General features: G+C 41.5%; 1 protein-coding gene across 14 annotated transcripts in view; it reads left to right on the forward strand.

Annotated features, from left to right (window-relative positions):
- The window catches only part of CADPS (calcium dependent secretion activator), a 519,824-nt gene that overhangs the window by 382,299 nt on the left and 114,444 nt on the right, over positions 1 to 23,081 (forward strand). For 4 of the 14 annotated variants that reach the window (XM_051851515.3, XM_089305485.1, XM_089305480.1 and 1 more), the window contains exons 13-18: positions 1,872 to 2,059; positions 16,240 to 16,341; positions 18,022 to 18,085; positions 18,833 to 18,956; positions 21,295 to 21,363; positions 22,226 to 22,243. In XM_051851515.3, the coding sequence (XP_051707475.1) occupies positions 1,872 to 2,059; positions 16,240 to 16,341; positions 18,022 to 18,085; positions 18,833 to 18,956; positions 21,295 to 21,363; positions 22,226 to 22,243 (565 nt within the window). Of the gene's footprint in view, positions 1 to 1,871; positions 2,060 to 4,475; positions 4,635 to 16,239; positions 16,342 to 18,021; positions 18,086 to 18,832; positions 18,957 to 21,294; positions 21,364 to 22,225; positions 22,244 to 23,081 lie in introns of all 14 variants that reach the window. The other 10 variants (XM_051851516.3, XM_089305481.1, XM_051851511.3 and 7 more) reach the window with 4 other exon arrangements.

Raw genomic sequence — 23,081 nt, forward strand, 5'->3', positions numbered from 1 at the left:
GCCGTCTTTGGTTGGATGCGTCCCTGAGCTGCGTGTTGTCAATGGAAGATTCCCCAGATCCCTAATACAAGATAAGACTATTGCAAAGGCCTTCCGTGCTGGCTTCCGGGGCCGCTCCCTGTTCCCCAGTCACTCTCTCCTTTTGCCCTTTCTCTCCCAAGATGGAGCAGTATTCAAAAGATGACTCAGACAAGACCCTCCTCAAAATAGCCCTAGATTTCCAGCTTATAACACAGCACACCAAAACTGGTTTGTTTCCTGCTTCAGACAGCACCCAGTCCAGAAAGCATGGTTTGCTTTCAGGCTCTGGCCAAGAGTACCTTGGAGGGACAAGTCATTTGGCCTTTCAAAGCACCTTGTTTTCTACAGAGAATAGCAGAGGTAGCAGCGAATTAGTTCTTAATAAGAGGTTCTCTGCAGGTTCTGTGTCATAGAAGAGTTTGGACTGCTTTCGCAGCTAGCAAATAAATATTAAGGAAACAAATAAAAAATTACCAGGAGAGAAACAAAACAAAACTCTAAGCCAGGGTACAGGGAGCTTCTCTCAACTTAATTGAATTATATATGATTCACAACTTGAAATCTTGTACCTGCCATTCTCTTTGGAGAGTTACATTATTACATACCATCATTAAATTTTTTAAAATCTCCTAAAGTGAAAAGGTTTCTGAAATTCTGGCATGTATCTCAGCCCTAACATGTGGGTGGCTTTCAAAAAGTTAACGGAAAATGGAATGAAAAGATAACTTTATTTTGGTGCAAAGTATTTTTGAAACCCATGCATATTGCCATAATCATTTTCCATGAACTTTTTGGAGACCTCTGGTATGCATGAATTCCAAACAATTTTTGGACCAAAATAAACTTAATTTTAACTCTATTTTCCCTGAATGTTTCAGGGTTCCCTCATATTTCTTCGTGCTCCAGAGTAGAAAATGCAAAATACCTCGAGTAAGACAGCTCGATAAGAGTTCTGCCTCTGATTTTTATTATTTGTGTGAGTCATTTAACAACCCGATTTCCATTCCCTGATCTATAAAATGAAAATGAGCCTTCTCCGTGTACTTTACAAGGTTGCTCTAGGACTCAACTGAAAGTTCTCGGTAAAGTGTAAGGCACTACACCAATTGAAAGCACTGATGTTGAGATTTCTGCTCAGCGGTTGGCAGGGCTTTGCCTTCCACGCACACCGTGCCCCAGGGTGGTGTACGGATCAGTGGCAGAGCTGTGGCTGGCAGGCTTTCTGGAACCTTGCTGCTAATGCAGCTCCACCACTTACTAGGAACTTTTTAAAAAAGATTTATTTATTAATTTGAAAGGCAGAGCTACAGAAAGAGGGAGGGAGAGACACACAGAGAGAGAGGGAGGTCGTTCATCCATTGGTTCACACCCCAAATGGCCATAATGGCTGGAGCTGAGCCAGTCCAAAGCCAGGAGCCAGGAGCTTCCCCCAGGTCTCCCATGTGGGTGCAGGAGCCTAAGGACCTGGGCCACCTTGTGCTGCTTTTCCAGGCACATCAGCAGGGAGCTAGATCACAAGTGGAGCAGCCAGGACTCAAACCGGCATCTGATGGTGATGTCGCAGGCGGCAGCATTTAATGGCTATGCCACAATGCTGGCCCCAACTAGGAACCTTTGTGTCCTCCCTGAACTCGCTTTCCCATCTGTAATGTGGGGAGAACAGAACCGACCACACAGGTCTGTTGCGGAGATTGAACCAGACACTCCCCACCGTGGTGGGTATCGCAGGGGCTGGCACTGATTGAGCAGTCAGGAGGTCTTAGCTCAGGCTGCGTTTCATCCCCTTCTCCAGCTCCTCCCAGGAAACAACCTGTATTTAAAAGAAAGTCTCTGCTTTATTCCCCATGCAGGGCTGGTTCAGTCCTGGCCAGGTGTTTGTACTAGACGAGTATTGTGCCCGAAATGGAGTCCGCGGCTGCCACCGACATCTCTGCTACCTCAGAGACTTGCTTGAACGGGCGGAAAATGGCGCCATGATCGACCCCACCCTCCTTCACTACAGCTTTGCCTTCTGCGCATCGCACGTCCACGGGAATAGGTGAGCACATGTGTAGAGGTCTTGTTCTAAACAAAACACCAACCGTGGTTTTGGTTTTTTTAAAGATTGTCTTTATTTATTTGAAAGTCAGAGTTACAGAGTGAGAGAGAGAAACAAAGAAATCTTCAATCCACTGGTTCATTCCCCCAATGGCTGCAACAAGATGGGCTGGGTAGGGCCAAAGCCAGGAGCTTCATCTGGGTCTCCCATATGGGTGCAGGTGCCCAAAACCTTGGGCCATCTTCCACTGCTTTTTCCCAGGCCATTAGTAGGGAGCTGGACTGGAGGTGGAGCAGCTGGGACTTGAACCATATGTGATGCCAGCACTGTAGGCAAAGACTTTACCTGCTATAACACAATGCTGGCCCCTAGCAGTGGATTTTTTGTTTTGTTTTCTTTTGTTTTTTTGCTGGTCCTGCTTTTAGGATAATCCCCAACTCTCCATCTTGTTCCCTGAGTAGTACACACATGCACACGTACTACACAACTACAAAGAGCACAAGGTCTAGCTTCATTCATTCATCTTTCAAGACACTTCAAAGAAATGGCAAATAGGACTAATAGAATAATCCCTGAGAACAGACCAATCTGGATTCAAATCATGGCTCCTCTAAGATTCTGGTTGGGAATTAAACCAGTGGTACCAGTTTTCTCCTCTGTGAAATGGGGCTGATAATATCCTCATAGGGTTGTTGATAGAACACAAATGGGTCTAAAGAACTGAGTAAAATACCCGGAACATGACAAGTGTATAATCAATATCTACTTTCATCATTATTGATGTCATTACTTTCATCAGAATTTAATGATTGTTTACTTAGTGTCAGACACACTCAGGTTATATGGTGAGTGAAAAACAGGCCCCACACAAAGGCGGAGTTACAGTCAGGTGGATGTTTCATTTAGATTGGAAAAGGAAGCAAATTCCAAGATAGAATTTAGTAAGGGAACATGACTCAGATGGAGTGACAGGATGGGAGGGAGGCCCTGCTCAAGAAGACGGTGCTGGTGCTAAGAACTGAAGCATGTGTAGGAGTTGAGTGGTTCCAGGCAAAAGGAACAGCATGTACAAATGTCCTGCGGAAGGAGGAAGCCAACCACACTTCAAGAGCTAAAGCAGGCTAGGTGGAGCTGGTAGGCAAAGATGCTGATGATAACAGTTGGAACTGAACCCTGGAGGTGGGAAGAACGGTAGAGATCACAGAATCACAGCCCCATCATTTTTATAGATGTTACAGATGAGACCAAACGTGAAGTCTCCTGACTCCACACTCAGCACTCTCTTTCTTTAGACCTTGCTCAGCTCCTGGAGGAAAAGATCCATGTTCTGAATAATGCAAAGCAGTAAATAATTTAAGAACGTTGCCATTTGGCTCTGGAGACATGGAATAAATTTCCACACTGCCACAGTCAGCTTACTATCCCAATGTATATAGTTTTGCATTGGTATGAAGCTAAACCTGCACGATCCCAAAGCACCTCTACCAACAGCCAGGGCAGGCACACGCAGGGCAACCTGGGGTGGGTTTGGGGGTTAGGGGGGGCGTCTGAAACTCAGCCTCAGATTAGAAAGGCAATGTCCTAGGGAAGTGAACATTTGCTGGAATCTAGAGTTAACTGGGTTCTTTTTAAATCAGAACTATGCCAGTCATCTTTATCTTTGCAAGATTCCCCACTCTGAAATAGCTTTGGGCTTTGTTTGATGCTTTTCCTTTCTCTACTTCTGGTTGACTTCTTATGAGCTACAATTTCTACATTTAGAGCTGGGTAACAATAGTGTAGTAGGTTTGAATATTTAACAGGCAGCTAGGTTATCGCCACCTCCCATTGTTATCAGGTTCAGTAGCCCAGAGCGTGTGACCTTTTATTTGCATAAAAGATATTCATAAAAATTCTGATACCTGAGGAGTATCTATGCATAATGCTGCTTTTTGTAAATATGTACACTTTGATGACTATCTGTTACAGCCTCTTGGACTGAATTCTTTAAAGAGAGAGAGAGAGAAGTTGCATTATATTCTCTGGGTTGTCACACTGTATTCTACATATGTTACTGAATAAGAAAGTGTTATAAAATAATGAAGTGTTTTTGTAAACTCCCTGGTAAACATCATCATGAATTATGATACACATTGTCTGGATTTCATATTGTAAGACTGCCACTTGATTCACAGTTAGGTTTATACATCTTGTCATGGAAACAGTTTTGGATTTCTTATTTTCTCTTCAGTTCTGATTTTCCTTATGCAAGTTTGCATCTCTTTTTTGCTTATTCTTTTAGTTTGAATGCATTTGCTCCTGCTTTTTGATGCATTCTTCTTTTTCTTTATTTTGTTTGTGCATGCCTGTGTGCTCTTGATTCTCCTATGGCTGGCCACCCTGTCTGCATGCCTCGTCCGACCACCCCTCTCAAAAGTCAACAAATGCATGTGTATCTTAGTGGGCTGACACCAAACACAGATCCTGAAGGGAGCAAAACTCCCTCCTCACCTGAACCAGAGGCTAAAAAAGATACCAAAAAGGAATCTAAAAAAAGAAAAGATTTCAAAATCCAGGCGAATCAGGAGCCCAAAAGGTAAGAAATCACATGTGGTTTGGCTTGTATTTTTCCAATGTCTTTGACCTTTCTCCATGTCTCCATCCATGCCACCCCTTCCACCTTTGCAAACAGTAATTGTTTTGTGTTCCTAAAGTCTCTGTTCCTTTAAGGGTGCAATTTAAAAAAAAAAACCTAGCAATGGGCAAAAACACTGTATATTGGGACTGAATTTGAGTCAGGTGTTTAGTGACTTTTAAAACATGTTCATATTGAAAAGACTAATTGAGCAAAATGTAAACAGACTTGTGAGTCAGATTGCTTTTTTAGTGGCATCTAGTGAGGGGCCTGGTACCTTACCAAGTCATTCATAATAAGCAACCCATACTTTATAATTTTGAAATTATGTTTAAGGAGCAAGTAAAATGGGCTGGTGTCAGATGGGCCTATACATTTATAGCAGCTCTATCATGTTCAGCAAAACCCCCTCAGTTACAGTCACCTCATGAAGAGAAATCATCTCATATAATGATTTACAAGGATAATATTGACACAGAATTAAGTTTATCACTAAATTAATGATTCTTTATATAATCACATATTATGAAGTCACCTTCAAGTCACTTTTCAGTTTTAGAATTTTGCCTGGATGCCTATGTCCTTGAGGGATGCTCTCTTTGTGAATTAATAAATTGGCAAATGAGAGCCCTATTTCCCCTTATAAACTAATAATTTCCAGCATTGTCCTTATATCTTTCTTCAGTTGCCCTATTTGTCATTAACACTGTGATGTTTTCTTATTGGGGTTTTGGAACTGATGATTCTGATCCTGGCATTGCAAGGCTACCCAGAATTTGCAAGTATGTGTGCTTTTTGCTGTAGAATGAATTTTTCCACTAAATGTTTCTAAACCCTGAAATGTGTATAGTGCACCTGTAGACAGACCAGGTTAAAATGCAGACTTTTGCTTTCTAGAGAATGTGGCAGGCTGTCAGTCAGTATTTGCAGTTCCAATAGGGAAGGTCAAAGAAAACCCTGAATCTGTGTGGTCACCCTGCTCCTTAACCTCAGTATGTAGGGGTGGAGTTTCTCCTTGTGTTTTGCTGTAACAGTCAAACTGCATGGCAACTTGCAGTCAATAGGAGTGTATGTAGACTATGTTGAAAGTGCATGAAGTTCAGGTATGACAGAAGCCCTTCAGAGAGGAAGCAGCCCTGGTTGCTGTCCAAGGTGCTGCTTTTGCAATGCTCAACATCAATGTGGAGCAGAGAGCAGGTGGCTACTGCTGAAAGGCTACACTTGCTCAAGCCTCAACTATTTTCCATGGCCTGAGGAGCTATTCCAAAAGATCTGAACTGGTACTTTGAGCATCTCATGAGTGTTTCACAACCGATGCCCATGTTGCATTTTGTTTTAATAAAGGATAAATCACAATATTAAGATCACTTATGTAGTATTCTGGAGTTTACAAAATGCTGTCAAACATTATATTGTTATAAATTTTCAGCCTAGCTATGCTTAAATCCATTGTACAGATGATAACACTGAATATCTGTAGATGTAAGTGGCAAACCCAAATATTCTAAGTCCACAGTTCTGTCTCGTTGTGTTATATACACTGTACTTAGATTCTGAAGACCAGAATACTAGAACGTATTCAGCATCAGTGTGGGAGGGTCATATCCCATTTTAAAGATTTTCTTATTATGTATGTGGCAGTAGAGTGACAGAAAGGGAGAAATAGACAGATCTTCCATTTCTGGTTCACTCCTCAAATGGCCGGAACATCTGACACTGATCCAGGCTGAAGCCAGAAATCCAGAACTCTGGGTCTCGCACATGGGTGGCAGAGGTGATTGTATTTGGGCCATCTTCTACTGCTTTCCAAGGTACATTAGCAGGAATCTGGATCAGAAGAAGAGTAGCTGGTACTGTGACCAGTGCTCCATTCTGGGATCCTGGCACCTCAGGCAGCAGCTTCTGCCACTGTACCACACCACCTGCCCCCATATCCCATCTCTGTGCCTCAGTTTTCTCAACTGTGAAATGAACAGACTGAATCGTAGTATCTTCAACAATCCTTTAGCCTCTAAAATTCTCTTTGGTGGGTTATAATATCAAATCAAATAGGTATTGTCAGATTCTACCAATAAGAGTTCAGTTAAAATAAGAATAATCACTATCGTGTAGTAAGTGGTTGCCATATGCCAGGCACTGTGTGAGGTGCTATGACATATAGTTACCTCATTTTGTCCTTATATCCCTGTAAATATTGTTATTGCTCTCATCCAGTAGGTGAAGAAATTGGGGTTCAGATTAATTCACTCACTTGCCTGATGCCCTATAACAAATAATTGCCTGAGCCTTTTTGAAACTTGAACATTCTGACTTCAAAGCTTGCATTTTGAATCACTCTATCTTGCATTGATCATCCATGATTAGTCTTTGTATATGGTGTGAGATACCATTTTTAACCATTTTGATAAGTGTTTCAGCATTTACTAGTAAGACAATACAGCAGTCATCTGAATTAGTTAAAGAGTTATTACTTTGGGGCTTAAAGATGGCCATTGCCAATTTGACCCACCTGGTAACTGTCATCTTACAGAGGAAGCCAGAGTCTGTCTAGTTTTAGATGCATGGAAAGGGAGAGTCTCCTCTGAACACTAATTAATAGCCTTTGCTTTGGAGAAAACTATGTTCCTAACCCTTTTCACCTACACAACCGCCATTTGCAATGTGCAGATATTATCTATTCCTTTCCCCAGATTAAAAAGGAATTCATGACTCATGTAAAAAAAAATTACCCTTTAATTGAATTTAACTGAACAGCAAAGCCCATTCCCATTGTTGTTGTCTCACAACTAGCTTCATATTAGGTTAAAAAAATTTTTACCTTTTATAAATTCCCCAGCCCTAAAGGGAGGTGGTGAGCCATGCCTTGCTCCAGCTCTAAATTATTAGAGACAGCTCAGGTGCCATGACTGAGTTTCCTGTATCTGCTTTAGAAGTTTGTACCACATGTCTTAGTAAAAAGTAAGCAAACAGTCTAACCAAAGCAGGCACGTCCACACAGGGCAATGTTTGTTTTCTGTTCATAATTCTAGGAGGTGAGAAATACTGAAGGGACCATTCACATGTTTGAAATCTTTGAGAATAGTGCTTCTTAACTGGGGCTGATTTCCGCCACCAAGGATGTGTGGAAATGTCTGGAGACATTTCCGATTCCCACAGCTGCAGGGGTAGGAAAGGGGTGATGCTCTTGTGATCCAGGAGGCAGAGGGCAGGTAAATGCTTAAGACCCTGTGAGGTACAAGAGAACCAGTCTTCTGCCCAAAATGTCACTGGAGCCAAAGCCTAGAAGCCCTGTTTTAAACCAAACTCTCTGGTGACAGGGTGACATTTTTCCTCTTTCCTTGAACCTTTTTTCTTTCCAACAGACTTATTCTGTGTCTACAGACAACAGCTGCCACTACTGATTTTACATGGGTGCACATGGGTGTAGTGCTTCTCCCACTATGTAGTGTGGACCTAGTGTTAAAATGCAGAGTACAAGGTCCCATCCTCAAATAATTGGATTGAGCAAATCTTAGACGGAGTTGGGAATCTGCATTTTGAATAAGCCCCGGCCGCCCAACCACCACCATTGTTGTAAGGCATTTGGTTTTCAGGGGACATTTACTTAAGATCTTGATCATCAAACATGGCTGTGCATCAGAATCTCTTGGGGATGGGAAACATACCTAATGCCTGACCCCACCTGCAGAGAATCTGATTTAATTGATCTGGAATGTTATGAATTAATAATCTGAAGTGTTCTTAACCTGTAGCAAAGTTTAAGACACATTGATGGAGAGAACATTAGTTTGGGCCAGCTCTTTAAAACTGAACCCATTTTCTCAAAAGAGAGAGGGAAAGAAAAAATATGAGCGTGTTCAGCTGGTTGCATTTGGCGATTATAAAATCCACAGATGTAAATTGCTATATCTCTCATTTTTAAATCAGCTCCTAAGGTTGCAGTACTTAATTTTCACCATAATATTTTTAGTATTCTTTCTAGATGACATTTAGATTTGCATCACTTTGGTCACTGTCCCACAGTGACAAGGCAATCAAACAGCTCTGATGATTGCAAGTTGCGTCAATGTTCCTTGGATCCCTTTATTATTGGGATTGGAAAATTTTCTCATTTACATTATTATTTAACATTTCTTGAATGCCAGTGCTGCTCTTCACATATGGCCTGCATAGAAAGTACATTGTATCAGCAATTAACAAATCCATAATGCCAACCGCCCCGATCCAAAGTAAGCTGCATAGATTAATGAGTCTGTAAGCAGATGTAAGGGGGCATGAATCCTGGAAAAAAAAAAAAAAAAAAAAACTCTGGAAATCTGTCCAAAGATTCTTTTGGGAGATGTGTTTGGAGCTAAGGTACTGCCTATATTCAGAGTCCTTGGGATCCCTGGGGTTAGGATTTGAGCCACTGAGCAATCACATGGTACCCACGTTCCTCCTCTGTGACCCCAGAGTATCCTCAAGCAAGTAAGTGGTTCCACCCATGCAGTTGGGTGGAACACTCAAGGTACAACCTCAAGACAGAATCTCAGAAACCGTGTTTATCCCCAAGCTCCTCACAGCAATTCAGTAACTATAATGACAGTGTCCTGTCAATTCCCTCTAAGTATCTTTCAAGTCCATCCATTTCTCCATCCTTGCAGTGCCTCCGTAGCAGTGTGGGTCTTTATCTTCTTTCTCTGGGACCACCGCAGTTGTCTTCTTGACTGTGTCTCTGACCGCAGTGTTGGTATTTCACTTCCATTTAATGGCACATGGTGATTCTTTGTATTTCTTTTTTGTAATGCCTACCTAGCAGTAAATGACTGGTGTACACACATATTTTTCCTTTCATCCTATCAATCGTTCCCTCTCTCTTTCTGTTGCTTGCCTCCACCATCACTACCCTCTTCTCGCACACACACAGAATGACATTACTTCTGGAGCTTTTTAATCTTTTCTTCCCCCAAAAAAGAAAAAACAAAAATTCAAACTGTGTGTCAGTAACAGCTGTGTTTCATGAGCCTCAGAATACAGCACTTTGTACAGGTGGCAGGCATGACTGGAGATAACAGTGGCACCTGCATTCTTGGTCTCCTAGTACACACTAACACAAAGCATTATTGCCCGTCAGAACGTAACAGTGGCACTGGTTGGCCTCCCAGCTCTGAGAGCTTGTTGACCTTGCTCATGACTTAGTCATATTCTCTAAACACTAAAAAAAAAAAAAAAAAAGGAAATACTTGAAAGCAAAAGAGGAAAAAAAAATTCCAAGTAAATTTCAGATGAAAATATGCATCCCAGGTAGCCAAGGAGAGATACTTTCTAGAGCTTACCTTCTTTTAACCCATCGGATTCTCCTGAAGAAAACTTGCCCCTTGCGATCAGTAGCTTTTGCGAACAAAGACATTAAATCTGGTGAAATGTATTGAGTTACCCCAACCCATTGGTGCAGTCTTTCTGGCCTATGACAAACCATCATCAAGTGACCTGTATTTTCCTCCTGAAATTCCAGCAGTGCTTCCTTGTCACATCCAGTGTGGTCATGGAAGTCACAGGTATAAAAAGATGTTCCCATGAATCACATCCTTTTCCATGTAGAGGTGATACCAAAAAGCCACTCATAAGTCTATACATAGTGTCTTTGGGGTGGAATCAATCAAAGCCTAATGGCATGCATCTTTCTAGAAATAAAGAATCCCATCTCAGTTCCTCTCATTTTTCAAAGGGAAAAAAATCCATGGAGTAACAAATTTTGGAAATTGGTCCTTCCCTTAAGGAAAACAATGAATGCCTTCCTGCATTTAATATCATTTCTCTAATCATCTGTTGATTTCTTGCTTCATTCAGTTCCCAGATTGAGCCTGAGCTACTTTGACTTGCGTCCTTCTGCCAGTAGCACCCATATTCTTTGTGATTGCTCAGTAGTGAGAAGCTTCAGTGGCTCAATTCCTTATAATAGGGTGAATGACGCCTTCTGAGAGGTTGGGCTCTAACTTTATATGTATATATAAATATATATATATATACACACACAAACACACATACATTTAAAACCACAAGCAAAACAGAAAATGCTAGTATATTTTAATGTAGAATCCGCTTGGTGCTGCTTCCTGTCCTACTCTTTGTGATCCGAACACTTTGATGTATTTGTTTTAGCAGCGTGTCTGAGCCCCAGGGCGTCAGGGCATAATTAGAGAAGGGCACGGGTCTGGAAGGAAAGGAGAGGAGAAGGGTGAGGCTGGCTTTCATAATGAAGCTGTGACTATGGGATGTGAGAGTGTTCATGATTGTGTATAATGAACCTAGGATTATGTGAACCGTCTCCAGGACCACACAGGGATGTCGCCTGTGGAGAGGATATGGCTTTGGTGCTGTCTTGATTTTGTAGTTACTAACTGCCAGAAAGGGACAAAGGAAAATACACCACACTAGGATTGAATTGAAAGATATTCTAAAACTTGGAAAAATAAAGAGGTGCAAGAAAAAGTCAATTACAAAAAAAAAAAAAAAGTCCAGGTGAAGGGAGGATGTTTGATCTAAATGTCCTATTTAGGGAGCAGTTCAAGGAGCATCTAAAATTCAGTCCCACTCTGGCCCTTTAAGCTCTCATGTTTCTGCGCTGGAACAATTTAGTAGCAAGGAGGATTCAGTTACCATGCTTGTTTAAGGACATTTTTGTGGCTCCATAATGCGGTCTGCCGGCAGGCATCCATTTGGAGAGAGAGAATATATCGTGTTTACAGTGCCTGCACCAGCATATGTGGACATTTGCATTTGGAGATGGAAGTATATTCCCTCTTCAGCTGGAGTTTTACCCCTTGTTGGTAGTGCCTGGAGGCTTAAAGCTGGTTGCATGTAGATGAGTGGACCAGATACTCTTACCTCTTCTCTTGAATTCAGACATGTGTTTACATCTGGTCTCTGCACCTCCTCACCAAATTGATGTAATATCAGAGTGCCAGCTCAGACTTACGTTAGCATCCTGGGCTCTGGAAGAGACTTCCTACCCTTCCAAAGAGGCTCTGTGGCCCCATTTTAAACTGAAGGTGGAGAACCATGCTCGCAGAATAATGAAATGCTAAGACTCTGTGTGCTCACCTGGGTATGTAGAGACAACTTAATGACCCCAAAGAGGTAAATCCATTTCACAATGCACATTGCTGCTTGAATCCTTTGACTAGATTGTTCACACTTACTTTCAAATCTGAAAATAAAAATGTTTCATAGCCTAGGACTTCGTCCTGTTAGAGTAATTCTGCTATAGACATTAATTAATAAGCTGTAGCTCAGAAGTATTTACAGAGACAGGGAGCAGTCTGCATAAACAGTGACTCAAATGATGGGGAGCTGGGTTATGGTGGTTTTAATTTGACAACAACTACAAAAAAAAAAAACACAGAAAGAAGGGAAAGAAACACACAACTCTCAGTGTATTATTATTATTTGTGACATGGCTTAAGATGGGGGACTGTGAGGAGAGTAAAGATGACAGAACTGGTGCTAACCGCTGTGACAAGAACTTGAAGAGCAGCCGACATGACATCTTTCCTATCATGCTGCCGAAAATGTCAACTTTGTGAAGGACAGTGAGAAAATGGTTTGCCGAAAACTTGAAAGGTGAATTCCAGAGATGCCCGCGTGTCAGATGTGATACAGTCTGCCAGGGCTGTGGAGACCCACTTCTGGCACCAGTGATGGCCTGCAGGTGGGCGAGCTCCCAGTGTTGAGCAAGGCTCCAAAAATGACTGCACTTGACCTGCATATTGTCTCAAGTTTGCAGCATCATGATATACAAGAAGAGAGTTGTTAGCCAGTGTGCAGTTAGGGGGATCTGGAGACTAGGGGCTGCATTTTCATGTGTGTGTGTGTGTGTGTGTGTGTGTGTTTCTAAAGCTAGTTCAGAGGCATCACAACTACTCAAATTGGAAGCAGGGAGAAGGAGGGGTATCAATATACGTATCAAAAACTAACTTTGGAAGAGTCCAAAGAAAAGAGCTATTATTGGGAGGATGCAAAGAAAGGGAGGGTAGAGCTGGAATCAAAGCAGATCCAGAAGAGTAGGAAGCAGGAGCAAATAGTGGGTATCAGCCCTTAACTGTGTCAGAAGGGCCTGGGAGCCTTACAAATGCAGCTCTGAAATCAAAAACCCCTGACCTATGACGACAGCCTGGGTAAGGCACAGCTGCTGGGACATGCAAGTTCCACTTGTATTTTCTAGCGCCTTTTACCCAATGTGAACATTTCCAAAGACAGCATCCAGAGCTTTGAGTTTCAATCACAGTCCAGCTTCAATGTGCAGTAGTCCTGAAAAGGAGCTGACTCTAGACGTCCCTTCAGCATGATGTGGAAGAATACACCCTTTGATTTACTCTCGCCCGCAACAACCCAGAGTGTAACTGAGGTCTTTCCTTGCAAAGTCAGGAGCTGTTAGGAAGTGGTGGTGGGTGTTGCGACGTTAAAAACAAAAGGGGCAGAACCTGCACAGTCAGGAAATGAGAGGGTGAGAGATTCGGGCTCCTAGGCTTGTGTTTCACATGAAGACGCGTCTCAGTCTAGAATTTTCTAGCTATCTGTTTCAAATCCTTCATCTCTCCTCTCCTCTCCATCTTTGTAACTCCTCAAGTGTGAAAAATATTGAGAGAGGAACAAGATGCAGAGCCAGTTTTATGACAATTATAGAATCACCCCCAAATGTTTCCAAAGAAGAAAAACACAAAAGCATGTCTTCAGAAAGACATCAGTGCAGTTCTGCTATTGCTGTTTATTCTGTAACCAGCACTGCTAGGAACGGCACCTTGGAAATGGTGCAAAGGCCACTTCTAGAATAAGTAAGTGGACCATGTACCCCGCGCAGGTGATCCTCTGGTTCCTGATTCACTACGTAAGGGAAATGGAGAACCCTGGATCAAGTATACTCTTTTAGCTGATGGAAATCACCACTTTTCACTTATTTATTTAGTTATCTGTGGTTGGTTGGTTCTAGAACAGTGACTCTCAAATTGCTGTGCTGGAACCAGTATCGCAAGAGACTTCTTAGAAACACCATTTCTTGACCCCACCCTGCAGCTACTGAATGAGCAGCTCTGGGTTGGGCCTGGCATCCGGCTGTCACAAGCCCACAGGTGCCTCTGAGGTATGCTCAATGTTGAGGGCCACTGCTCTAGAAAAATTATTTTGTTGCTTCACTTCTGCGAAAACAGTGTTCCCCAAAATACTCAAGCAGAATTTTTTTTTCAGTTGGCAACTCTACAGAGATCTATCTAAACATGTACAGAAAAGATGAAAAAAATATAGGAGTCAATGGAAAAGAAGTTAATGTTTGACAGAATTTTCAAAAATAATTCTGTGAAATCAAGCTTCTCCCCTCCCCGGAAAAAAAGGATACTTCTGCTTTTTAATTGATACAATTACAACCTGTGATCTTTGACAGATTTTTCTTCCTGACCTGTCTCTCCTTCGGTTTGTAAAACTGCATCCAGTTAGCAGTACCATTCAAAGCACTCGGGCAATTACAAACAAATTTGCATTCAATGTCAAATTTGTGATTTGTTTTATCACCTGCTTTTGCTGGTGAACTTTGTACCACATGCCTTGCAAGCTTAATAAGATTAGTTGGTTTTATTTGTTTTAAAATAAAACTATTCACACCAACCTAGGCGATCAAGGAGAAATTTAAGAGAGTATAGCAACACAAATCATCAGAACAAAAGGAAAAAGACAATCAAATTCTATATTTGTAGTAATATCCTTTGTGGTGAGAATTAACTGAGAGGCTAGACACACCAAATGTTTGATTTTTACCATTTCAAATGCAAATCAAAAAGCTGCCTTCTAATTACCTTAAAGGGCTTGTTAGGTAATGAATGGATGATTTTATTCATTAAGAGGTTTATCCTCTAGGAATGGCCGCAGACATACTTGCTCTGTCCACATTAAATGGTTTCCATGCTTTGGCTTGTGATCTTTGAGCCCCTTCCTGAACTGTAAATTGTATTTCATAGCATTTTTCTTCAGGTTGATTCCCTACTCAGAAACAAAATTCTTTGGCCCCTGGTCTCCCTCAACAACTGTGTGGGTGTACATTCCAAGCACATGAACGTGTGTGCAGTGCATCAGCAAACTGAATTTTATATAAACAGAATTGAAAACTACTGCTTGAGTTGTATAGAAGCTTGGGATTTTAGCAAAGAAAGTGTCAGGCCAGGTGTATTTTCTGTGGGCCAGTAAGTTCATCCTGAAATATAACTACATATTCATGGATACTTCATGTTTTAAAAATGTTTGAAGAGATTTGTAAGTTAATGTTGGAGATCTGTGCAGAAAATTTGGAATGTGGGGCGTATTCCCAGATTCCACAGCCTACCTGATACATATCATTTTTCTTTTTTCCCCCCTTTAAATTTGGAGGAATGTGAAGAAGTGGACTGAACGAGATTTGAGTATTTGTGGGTAATTTTTGTCAAGTGAGAGAGGGGATATTTTCTCATTTTTTTTTCAAATAGGGCATTTTTATTATTTAAAAGGAAAAGAAGCTGACCAATTAACCCCTAACAGGAGGTACACTGCTATCCTTCGCCAAGTCTTTTGTGCAGTCAGACTGGTCTGGTATAAAGGATTTTCCCAACTTATGCTGGATCCTTGAGAAGGCCTATAAATAAGACCATTTGTTTGGTCTCAACATGACTTGCATTTGCAAACTGAAGAATGTTCCAATAGAAGTTTCATGGTGACACACCAATCTGCAAACTGGCTCAGCCAGTAGTCAAAACAAGTCAGTACGAGATCTGGGAAGCTGAAATCTTTGAATGGGTCAGATTATCCTGTGTCTAATTTGGCACAGATAAATTTGGGCTATAAATATGCAGCCTCCTTTTATATTTTCAACTTGAATGGCCCGTGATAAATAGGGGAAATGTATATGCACCTACTTGTGACACAGAATAAGCTGCACTCAGCTATGCTGGGGTCCTTCTTTCTTTGACAGTCTGCAATAGTTTGGAAAATAATTTGCAATAGATTGGAAAACATGTTTGTTCTTCAGTTACTACATGAGTGCTTAAATTAACCTGAACATTGGTCATTATAAGCTGGAAAGGGGGCACTTAAGAATGTTTAACACTGGGCAAGACAGACAATTACAAGACCCCTGACTCTCATGGGCACAATACAAGGGTCTAAAACCAGAGCATTTACTGGAGAGACAAGTGATGCCGTTTATAGATGTGGCCCATGTGAATGCCTGCCCCAGCGAAGAAAGGAGTTGGCCGTTGGCTTCCCCACCAGTTCATGCCAGCTGTCGTGAATTTTAAGGCAAGGAGCGAAACAGGACAGGTCTAAGAGGTGGACTTAATCAGCAAAACACTACTTGAGCGTTTGGCAAGGAATGAGCTACGGTTCTGCAGTGTCTCCAAAACAGCCCAGCCCCTTTTGCAGCAAGCTTTGGGTGACGGGGCTTCTCCCGAGGTCACATCGATCACTGCTGTTGCCTCTTCTGAAACGGACAGGTTCCTCCTGCTAGAGATTTGATTTGATGGTGTCAGCATATGAGGTTCCCGTCACTTCACGACATGTCTTCTTTTAGGCCCGATGGAATCGGAACTGTGACTGTTGAAGAAAAGGAACGTTTTGAAGAAATCAAGGAGAGACTCCGGGTTCTGTTGGAAAATCAGATAACACATTTTAGGTAAGGATCTGGGATTCAGGACTTTGGGGGAGGGCAAGACCGGGAAGGGACAGTAAAGGGCCGGATTTTCCAAAGCGAACCCTGTGATATGGTGGTTGTTTAGAAATAACTGGAAAAGGAAAACCTGCCAGACCTGGCTCCATGATCATTAGGAGACTTCATAGTCTTCAGTTCATTTTATTTCTAATTTTAAGAAAGCCTTCTATGTAGAAGTTAACGTTCAGCATCACCCAACTGGAAGAAGCTGAATTTGAAGCTTCTGCAAGGTTCCTAAATAAACAATTTTTTGAAAACAGTGAACAGAGAAGGAAGGCACTGGTACCCACAGGAGTGTCTGCTCATTCTCTCCCTCAGAAGCTGGAGTAGTGGCCACGTGGAGAGAGAGGGAAAGTAGGCTCAGCCTGGCTGGGTCGTATCTACTCCCCACACTGGAACAGCACGTCCTGATTTGAACCTTAAACCCATATCCCTTTTCTCCCTTGGGGAAAGAATTAGAGTCCTGCTGAGATCCTGAAAGGTTTACACAGATGCAGTAATAACTTTTATAGCCAGTCTGATTTCTGAAACACTCCCTATAGGCCAGACACAGGACTGGAGGCTGAAGAAGTATTAACTTGAGTTTTTATTCTCAGAACAGCTTGGTAGGCAGTGATTACCATGCCTTATTAAACAAGGAGTAAAACAGTGCTGAGACAGGTTAAGGAACTTGTCTGGGGTCACCCAGCCTGTGAGAAGAAGTGGGAATGTGCATAGGATAGTCTGAATTTAAGTAGCCCATGGGTCTCTATCTCTTAAATGGTATTTTGCAGAGTCCCTGGCAGCCAAAACAGCCAGTGGAACTCTTGTTTTTCCCTGACGTAGTTCTACCTGGGCTATCATTTACTCCATTTGATTGAGGAGGAACTTAATGGATAGCCCTCTATTGATCATACATGATATTTAAATGCATTAATAATAACAGACAGTCCCATAACAAGGAAAAACTAGAAGCAAGGAAGGACAGTTACCAGAATTAAGAATTTGCACTAAAGACATTCATCTGTTCCACGTGTTAGGGAACTTCAAAAAGTTTGTGGAAAATGGCATCAAAAGATAAGTTTATTCTGGCACCCAAAAAACTGGAAATCTGTGCATATTGGGGGGTCTTCTAAAAGTTGATGGAAGTACATACTATGAAAAAAACTATTCCCAGATTTCATGTTTCATTGCATCAAAATAAACTCATGTTTTAACATTATAGAATGTTCTTCCCTGAACTTACTGAAGTTTCATTATATGAGTCGTATGGAGATTTAAGTAAGTGTGTTTGAATTTCAGCCTGTTTCAACTTTTTTTTTTTAAGTGCTGGTCTCTATAAAAGCACGGAAGGTCTCGTTTGAGCTAACCAATAGTTCTCCTTCACAATAGAAGTCTAAACACAGCCTTATGTCATCACTCTAAATATTCTTTGCTGCTGCAGACATTTGCAGAGTCCCTCTTTAGTCATTATTCACACATACACATATATACATTATATACACACATATATGGTGTGAATTCAGATTAACATAACACAACGTGACAAAATAAAAAGCATTTTCCATTCCTCAGAGAGAGTTGCTATAGGAATCGAATTGAAGCATATTTCTTGCTAAAATGTAATCGATTTGGGCAACCTGAAGAATTCTGTGTCTTTTTTAGGTATTGCTTTCCATTTGGTCGACCTGAAGGTGCTTTAAAAGCTACTCTCTCGCTCTTGGAAAGGGTAAGAAAGAAAGTAAAAGACAGACTACATATATACATGAACATAATTTTATTAAAATCCTGTGATTGAATGACCTCATTTATAATTTTTAAAGAATAAAAGTGAAGAAACTATCAAAATTGTAGATGTTATCCCTAGACTCTCACATAGGATGCAGTGGAAATGTGTTCTTAGCCCTCCTCTGATTGGTGGAGAATTGGTGGACAGGCTTTGCTCTCCTAACTGTACCCTGTAATTCTGGTACTTTCTGTTTGACCAGGATTCTCTATCAGGATTAAGATAGAAGAAAGTAGCTGGTGCCGTGGCTCACTTGGCTAATCCTCTGCCTGCGGCGCTGGCACCCCGGGTTCTAGTCCCAGTTGGGGTGCCGGATTCTGTCCCAGTTGCTCCTCTTCCAGTCCAGCTCTCTGCTGTGGCCCGGGTGGGCAGTGGAGGATGGCCCAGGTGCTTGGGCCCTGCACCTGCATGGGAGACCAGGAGGAAGCACCTGGCTCCTGCCTTCGGAATGACACAGCGCGGCGGCCGTAGCAGCCATTTGGGGGGTGAACCAACGGAAAAAGGAAGACCTTTCTCTCTGTCTCTCTTTCTCTCTCTCACTGTCTAACTCTGCCTGTCAAAAAAAAAAGAAAAAAAAAGATAGAAGTAGGCATTCACAACTGATTTTAAATGTGAACTCTTTGAGAAGTATAAATGAGGGACAGATTTGTCTGAGTCTTCTTAATCATCCCTTTCCTTTTCTTCCTGAAGGTTTTGATGAAAGATATTGTCACCCCAGTGCCACAAGAAGAGGTAAAAACAGTCATTCGCAAATGCTTAGAGCAGGCTGCTTTGGTCAACTATTCAAGGCTCTCAGAGTATGCCAAAATTGAAGGTAAGGCACTCTTCTGTCCCCAGCTTTGAACTTAAATTTGAAACGCATCCCTGGGGAAGTGTGTTTTTTATCTGATGGGCATCAAAAAACATTGGTCCAGCTGAATATGTTAGGCTCACACTGAAAGTGCTTAAAAGGTAGACTGGCCAAACTGATGAATTAAAGGACAGGAGTTCAGGAAACAGCCTTTGTTGGAATAGTCAATACAGGATGTTACCAAATACCTAAGGCCCTACCAAGAGTCTGTATTGGTCCAAAGTATCTGCTCCGTGGCTGATGTTCTCCTGTGAAGAGTTCTGTAGGTTGCTACATTCTTTAAGTTGAGGAAAGCGGAACACTCTCTTGTCCACTGCTGATAGCATTGGCAGTAAGACGAGAAATGAAGAAAACAGCCTCAGTGCTCTGCTTGCCTCTTTCTCGCCCCTTGAAAGTATTTTGGCATTTGGTAGTGTTTTAAACTGGATGGCAGTTTAGTGCTGAGCCATCTCCAGTGGCTCCGGGTTGGCCTTGGGTCACAATCCTATTTGTCACTCAAGACCTAGGGTGCTAGTTTACATTCTCCCGCTGAATTAGTCACTGATGAGCAAATACCACCCACAAGGCACTTTGAGTAAACTCTAGTGAAGAAAGCATGGTTCTTTGGGACCTATTCATTCACAAAGATATTAATCACTTCTCATTGTTACCCTGTTGGCTGCTGTAGGGTGATTTGAAAACCACACCCAACATGACCAGTGGTGTAAGTGTATAAATGTGGAAGTTCTGTGTGCAAACTTGATGTGTCTGCATTCTGGAATCTGATGTTCTCTCACATGGGAAACATGACACCTGACTAAAACCGGTGATTGTACAATGTCTGTGTCAGGATATGACTAGGAAAAAAAAATGAAACTGAAAACCAAAAACTAACCAACCACCCAGACCTCATCATTTCCCCTGCCAAAGTCCTTGTTTCCTTAGAGAGTTGAGTTTAAGATTGTGTCAAATTTGCAGTGTTCTGTATAATAGGTGTCCTCCCTCTCAATTTTTGTCTGTCTGACAATGCAAATTGTGTACCAGTGGTAATGAATTCATTGTTATGCATCCAGGGAGAAACACTTAAGAATTGGGCACTAAAAGGATGTTTTATCAACTCTTGACTTGGTAATGAGTGACAAAAATAGAGGAACAAGAAGATTGTTAAAGGACTATATCAGCAAATAATTGTTCCAGCATTCACTGTCCCAGGACATAATGATTGGTTGCATTCGATAGAGTTGACCCGGTACCTAATAATTCTAGGCAAGCCCAGAGATGGGATGGGATCAAGAAACGTTTGATGGCCATGGCTGCTGCCTCATAGGTCTTGCTCTAGCTATTATGAGTCTTTTGGTAAGATCTGCTCTCTTCTTTCAGATAAATATATCCAAAAACAAACTTTAAGATCTGTAAGTAAAAATGCATTCGTTTCCAAAGTAGATCAGCTGGTCTGTAATTTCCTTTTGTGCCTCAATTCTTCTTGGTTGTGTTAATTATCTTTTGCACTGTGACTTTTAGGTCTGGGGATTCTTTGAAGAAACCAATCCTTTTTTTCCAACTCTCTTTTCAGAGAAGTACCTCATTCCACACTACCTGCTCTCTTCCGCTTCTCTCCTTCTTTGTCCGTGATTGGCTCAGCCACTTTTTGACGTGACCTCTACAAAAGTGGCTGAGACATCAATTTCAAAGCATGCTGGGATTGTTAATTCAGACAACCCAACATCCTCTGGCTGCATGTATCAGGTTTTCTTTCATGAACATAGTCCACCATAGGCTGGGATCTTGCAGCTCGAAAGATATTACTACCAGACAGCTTTCTTTTTACAAGGCTCTGATCCTACTCTCAGAAAAGAAATCTTCCATTTTTTATATTTGAGCCCCTCTCTGAGTATTATCAGCTTAGTTATCTGAGAATCTCAGAAAGACGTTGTAGTAATATTGCTGGAGACTATGTTTATGAAGAAATACCTCAAGAGCCTTAGATACTAAAGTCTGAAATCCTTAGTATCTTGGAGCCTTAAATCAATGAAATTCTGTTTCCCTTTACTCATGATGTTTTTGGTCATTGTATTCTTGCAAACAGCTCTAAAGAGACGTGTAAAATCATGGTCACAATCTCTCTCGTGACTCACGGCATGCTGAATGGTTAATCCAGTAGATCTCCAATTTGGAAGCTCCTTTTTCTTTTATCCTGTGTTTATCCCAAAATACTCTGTGGCTATTTTCCTTTGAGCTAATGTAACGTTTTCCTCTAACCTGTGACCTTTAACCTCTTTACCTCTGACCTAAGCCTCTTGCATGCCCAAATCCTCTTTTATAGGGAAAAAGAGAGAAATGTATGAGCATCCTGTCTTCTGCTTGGCCTCCCAAGTGATGGATTTAACCATTCGTGAGTACCTACCACCTCCTCACCATGCTGTCTTCACTCTCTCTGTTTTCATTATCTCAAGAAAATCCAGATCCAAACCAACTCACTCTCCTTGCTTCAAGTTTTATAGCATTGGCTTGTCTGTTGGTTCTGTCTGTGAAACCCAGTGTGAGAAGTCCAGTCACTTTTTAGCAACCTAAAAACAGGTTAGACAATTAAGCCATTTGTTTGTGATAAACTCAGATTTGTCTGTAAGTTTTTCAGTTTTTCTCTGTCTGTGACCTGAATGCATTTTTACTTTGCTTGTGTGTAACCCCAATTTGTAAAGTGCTTGTCACTGGTACACAATCCAAAGGTAGCAGCTAGGCTGGGGAGCAATGTGTTAGGTGTCACATTTGAGGCAAAGTCATGCCTTCTTTCCCATGTTTACGATGTCAAATGATTATGGGTGTGAGATCGCACGAGGTGGTCCATTCTCTGTAAAATTTAGAACTTAGATGCCTCCTGTCTGTTCTCTCTCAAGCTGAGAAGCTTTCCCTTGTTCTCTCTGGAGATTTTGATTTGTCCTTGTCCTCTAAGCTCTGGCTAGAACATTTGACTTAATTGTCACTTGGAGAGTTTGTGTATGTTTCATAGCTTGATTTCACATTAAACTTAATTTTACTAATTTTCTATTTGTGCAGCACTTTCCACCTCCGTGAAGGAGCCTTTTTTTGCTGGCCCCCACACTTCGGGGCGGTGGGAACCCAAGGGCAACTTTTTCTTTCCAATGTCATGTATCACACATAAGTGGGGGGCATTTTGGTCCACTTGCTCATTAATCCTGCATATGTGTTCTTGTTTCTCTCTCTTCTCTCCTTGTTGTGCTCTCTCTTTCAAATAGAGAATCAGAAGGATGCAGGTGAACCAATTGTATTTGCATTATAAATTATCAGGACTGTTGAGTTATATTCAGTTTTTTTGTTTCTGTTTTTGTTTTTAATAGCTCCTTAAGTTATGTACTCCCAGTGAGCGATGTGGAGTTGCAATAATACTTAAGGAGTTAATTTGTGCTGTCTAAATGCATCTCATGCCCATTCAATGTTGACCTTTATAGAGCAGAATTTCCATAAAGGCATAAGCTTTCAAGGAACAGAATTCTGGTTTGCTGCAGAGTTTCATTTCATCTCTCATTTCAGGATGCCAGTGATAGGGCCTCATGAGCATTTTTTTTTTCCTGAAGTTCCTGAGCCAAACGAATGTTCCTTTCTGTTTTTCATTTCTCTTTTCTGTTTTTCTGCCCCCTTGAGAATTTTGTGTTCTTTGATGAATGTTTATTGGCCCAGACAGAGAGAAGTTGTGTCCGTGTGTTCTCGTGTGTGTTGTGTGATGAAGCAGGAAGCACAGACAGGGTGACAGAACCAAGCTTGTTCGTGGAAACTGTCTAAGAGGAAAGCTCTTGGAGAGATCCCTGGCTTTGGAAAATTTCTTCTGGTTTGGTCCCCAAATTTCTGAACTTATTTCGAAGAGAGTTTTGACTTAAAACTTTCCTAAATGTATAGTAGTGATCATTGTTTTTAAGATCTAAGGAATTCCTAAAAAATGGTGATCATGTCTTCAAGGTTAATAGCTGAGTGCATTCAGACAATTCAGAAAGCATTTTTGAGTTTGTGCCAAGCACAGGATTAGTGGTGCATGTATTTGAAGACTCCCAAGCCTATATTCAAGACAGGTGAGACTTCCTTTCCCTGAACAGGAAG

Source organism: Oryctolagus cuniculus, chromosome 10, assembly GCF_051225735.1.
Source record: "Oryctolagus cuniculus isolate XC-2025 breed Fujian yellow rabbit chromosome 10, ASM5122573v1, whole genome shotgun sequence".
Lineage (NCBI taxonomy): Eukaryota > Metazoa > Chordata > Mammalia > Lagomorpha > Leporidae > Oryctolagus > Oryctolagus cuniculus.